This window comes from Ctenocephalides felis, unplaced genomic scaffold (genome assembly GCF_003426905.1).
Source record: "Ctenocephalides felis isolate EL2017-DRISC unplaced genomic scaffold, ASM342690v1 CF-g0.4_SCAFFOLD_03572, whole genome shotgun sequence".
Taxonomy (NCBI): domain Eukaryota; kingdom Metazoa; phylum Arthropoda; class Insecta; order Siphonaptera; family Pulicidae; genus Ctenocephalides; species Ctenocephalides felis.
Window position 1 is genome coordinate 24,667,866 of NW_020539726.1, and position 4,362 is coordinate 24,672,227.

At 30.1% G+C, this 4,362-nt stretch overlaps 1 protein-coding gene across 1 annotated transcript in view; it reads left to right on the forward strand.

Moving 5' to 3' along the window:
* LOC113388266 overlaps positions 1-1,428 on the forward strand; it is a 12,872-nt gene extending 11,444 nt beyond the window's left edge. The window contains exon 6 of the mRNA XM_026625663.1: positions 1,294-1,428. Within this exon, the coding sequence (XP_026481448.1) occupies positions 1,294-1,428 (135 nt within the window). The remainder of the gene's footprint in view (positions 1-1,293) is intronic.
* Positions 1,429-4,362: the final 2,934 nt, after the last annotated feature.

Genomic DNA, 4,362 nt, shown 5'->3' on the forward strand with positions numbered 1-4,362 from the left:
TTACTATCACTGCAAATCGAATGTTTATTAAATGATTAAATATGATTTAATATGCCCTTTGATCATATTGACTATATCTTAACGGATATATTTTGTCAACGTTTCAGAAAAAAACGATAAACCGATTAGAATGATTAAATTAAATCTAATTCGATAAATCTAATTAGAATGATTTATTGGCAAATTTTTTCGCAAACGTGGACGAAATGTTGCATGCGAATGTGTATGTACATTTAAATATACATTGTCAAAATATATTCGTTTTTATAAGTCATGTCAATATGATCAGAGGAGGGCATTGGCATTGTAACGTATAGGTATTAATTATTATTTTTGCGTTTTGATTAACTATTTACTCATATCACTTTTTCAAGAACAAAATGTATTCATAATACACTCGCATCGAGTAAAAAATCTTCTAAAACGTGACTAATAAATCTCTAAGGGTAAGAATACAAATCTGCATTAACTTTATAAACTGTACATACTCATTAATAGGTTGCCCGGCTAATATTTATCCTTTTAATTTAATAAACTCATCATGTAATATTTACGTACCGCATACACACCCATTAGTAGAACAAATATTTACACATGAGTGCTTTGTTTATAATCGTGTATTTAAATTAGCAATATAATAACCAACAATCATTAAAATATATATGTTAATTTAATTCGAGCGTTTGGCATATTATTTTGTAAACAATAACAATGTTAACGTTTTGCTCATAACTATTATTAGTTATATAAATTTAAGTTTCCATTGTGCTGCGATAAAAATAGATGTTCAATAACCAAAACATTTGGCTAATGACTATTTGATTAAATACATGAATAATGAGCTTGAATGTTATTGCAAACTGTTTAGATAATAATAGCACACCTTAAACAAACACTATATAATATACAGTGTATATAGTATTATAGATATACATACCTCTATAATATTGGGATTCATGTATTATAAAGTCCAGTTGGAAATCGATATTATTCCGCTGAGATACATTTATTCAAGCGAATAATTAATTTCAATTGAATTACTTTAATTGAATGTCGAGAAATATAAATCTAATGTGTTAAATATTAATTAAAGCCATATAATGGTTTTGACAATGTATTAATTGCTTAGGGGCAAACATGCTATTGACAAAAATAGCAAATTGTGTTTGCAGAGGTATAAAATTCGTAGAAAATTTTAAATGGAATTTAACGTACCACGTGCCTAACTATAAATACAAGTTCTGGTTATATTTCAAATATAAATAATAATCAAAAATTTGTTTAATTCGACAGGTCGAAGCCGAATTGACTGCTATGCGCCGCAACATAGATTCGCTGAGCCGGCACATTGATTGGGAAGAGAGACGTGGCAGATCGCTCAAAGCGCGCGGCGAAAGTTTACTCGGGGCGCCCTTAGAAAATGCGTAGCGGTAGGTGAAATTCCAAATCGGATATTCATTTCATTCGCATTACCATTTGTCAAGCGGAAAATTATACAGTTAAAACGATCACGGTTGATGATACTTTTAATTAAGTCCGCCATTTGAATAAGAATGAAAGGTAGATAATTCATTATAAATGATTTAGCTATAGGCTATATGTTCAACTACATTGTTAAATATATTTAACTAATATAGTCAACAAAATACATTGCTAGGTCCGCGATATTAATATTATTGATCTGCCATATATTAGCACAAACTCGATAACATTAATACCGTTCGAATTTTATATTAAGTTTATTTATCTTATATATAAAGATGAATCGCAAATTGTGTTGGTAAGCGCATAACTCAACAACGCCCTGGACCAATTTGGCCAATTCTTTTTTAAAATGTTTGTTGTCCTAGTAAGTCCCAGGATGGTTCTTACGGCGAGAAAAAATCGAATAATTTTCTAACTAAAACGTAGAATCAATTTGAGCTTTAATTTCTTTATAATGCGTAAATAAATAAGGTGAATTAGAGAATTTATTTCTATTAGAGGTAAACTGGTGGACAGGTAAATTGAAGGATATGTAAAATGGTAGAGAGAAGAACTGGTAGATAGACAAATATGTAGACAAATAAACAGGATAAAAGGTTAATTGATAGACATATAGAACGGGATGACAGGTAAATTTAGGCCGGTAAAATAGTAGATTGATAAACAAGTTGATAGATAAATCAGTAGACAAAGTGTTAAACAGCTTAATTGTTCAACAGGTAATTATTAAACATGTTAATTGGTAGACATTTAGAACGGATGACAAGTTAATTGGTAGACATTTAGAAGGGATGACAGGTAAATTGGAAAGCAGTTAATTTGGTTTAAGGTAAAATGGTGTATTGATAAACAGGTCGATAGGTAAATTGGTAGACAGGTAAATTGATAAACAGGTGAATGGTAGACAAGATAATTGGAAAAAAAGTAATTTGTTGGATTGCTGATGGTCAGGTAAATTGGAGGATATGTAAAATGGTAGACAGGATAACTGGTAGATAGCAAATAATAAGACGGATAAACATGTTGACAGTTAAATTGGTAGAACATGTGAAATCGGTTGATAGGTAAATAGGTTGACAGGTAAATTGGTAAGTCGGTAAAATGGTAGATTGATTAACAAGTTTATAGGTAAATTCGTAGACAAATTGTTGAATATGTAAATTGTTTGAACAGATAGTAGTAACGTTAAACTAAATGTAACAAATACACATCTTTGTTCAACTTTTTAATTTAAACTAAATCACGGCAAAGCGAGAACGGGTACAGCTAGTTTTCTTATAAAAGGCGTGTTTAATAAAGCTAAAATAGACCGCTATACACACAAAACTGATCAGGCAAAATGGTATTCAGATCATATTAACACCAGGTTTACGGAGTCCGTCAATATGGCAGAATTCAAATTTTGAAATGAGATGCCTAAAAAACTATATCATTTTTCTTAAATAATTTGTACCGTAAATTCATGACTTTAGTAATATAAGCTATATATACAATTATAATTTTGATAAACTTTTTAAACTTTGAAATACTGATGTGGGATACCTCTTTGTACGGAAACCCATCAAATTGACAGTGTACCTTATTTGTCTAACAATATTATATACCAAATTACTTTATTTGTAATATAATGCCTTCAAAAAGTAAATATAAAAGTAATGGAAGGGTGAGATGCAATGAAATTGGTTATATCATTAAAATGCTAAGAAAAAAGATCATCTCGTTACTCGAAACGCGCATTTTTAGGAATTTTTTAACGTGAGAAAAATCTCAAGATCCTATTTATAATACTGAACACCATAGTATCAAACCTTCTTAGACGATCAGTCGCATTATTATTAGATTTTTTTTGAGTTACGGTGAATTCCATTACTTGATATTGGTGTTAAGCTAAATATCGTTTAAAATTTATATTTTACTGTGCTTACATTAATTAGATAATATGTTCACTGTAATGAGTCGAATCCTATAACCAAAATCTATGAAATATATTATATTTTCGACATCAGGTTTTCGAAAAAGATGCAAAAACGTGCAATTATATTAGAAGCTGTAGTTTTTACATGCCTTGTATTAAAAATGCTTGCCAAAAACGCACAAAAGACATGCAAATAATATGTGAAAAAAAAATGTTTGAAAATTATGGTTATTATTTAGTTAATTTGACGGGATCCCGTATAGATAGATAATACTAAACGCACTTGAAGCGATTGCTAAATTGCATAATTTTATAATTTCTTTAACATTTCCTTTTGCAGATGATTAGAGATCTATTATAGAAATTAAAATTGATCTATAACAGATCTCTAAACTATATTACCAGAATGATAGGACTCATGGATGTAAAGAATTAAATATTCAATCAAACTAAGTATCCTTTGCCAAAAAATGCTAATGGTTCATTACCCAATTGAATCTCACAGACATATTAAGATTAATTGATTTTTACAGGTGGGTCCAGCATTAGCCACTCACGTCTGGGTCGAGGATTGCTACGAGGGTTGTGTTGCTCCTAATGATTCCAATCTGAGCACGATCGCCATGGCACGTGGAATAGAAGCCGAAATGCATGCCTTATGTCTGGTACTAGATGGGATGCCACTTAGATGTGTAGTCATGCTAGTGCAAGAGTAAGTTTGAATTTAATATAATATTTAATTCGAAATATGTAGCAAAATTACTGTAACAATATGTTTGTTTGAATGAATTTTATCTGTCTATCCAACTTTTAGCACAATGAAACTTCGTTTATATTATATTGAAAACGTTTATATTATATTGAAAATCCGATTCGCTATTTTATGTTTTTCGACGTTTCAAGCCATCTGAATCGAATGAGACCAAATTTGGAAAAACTATGTGCGTGGTGTGACAGATTTT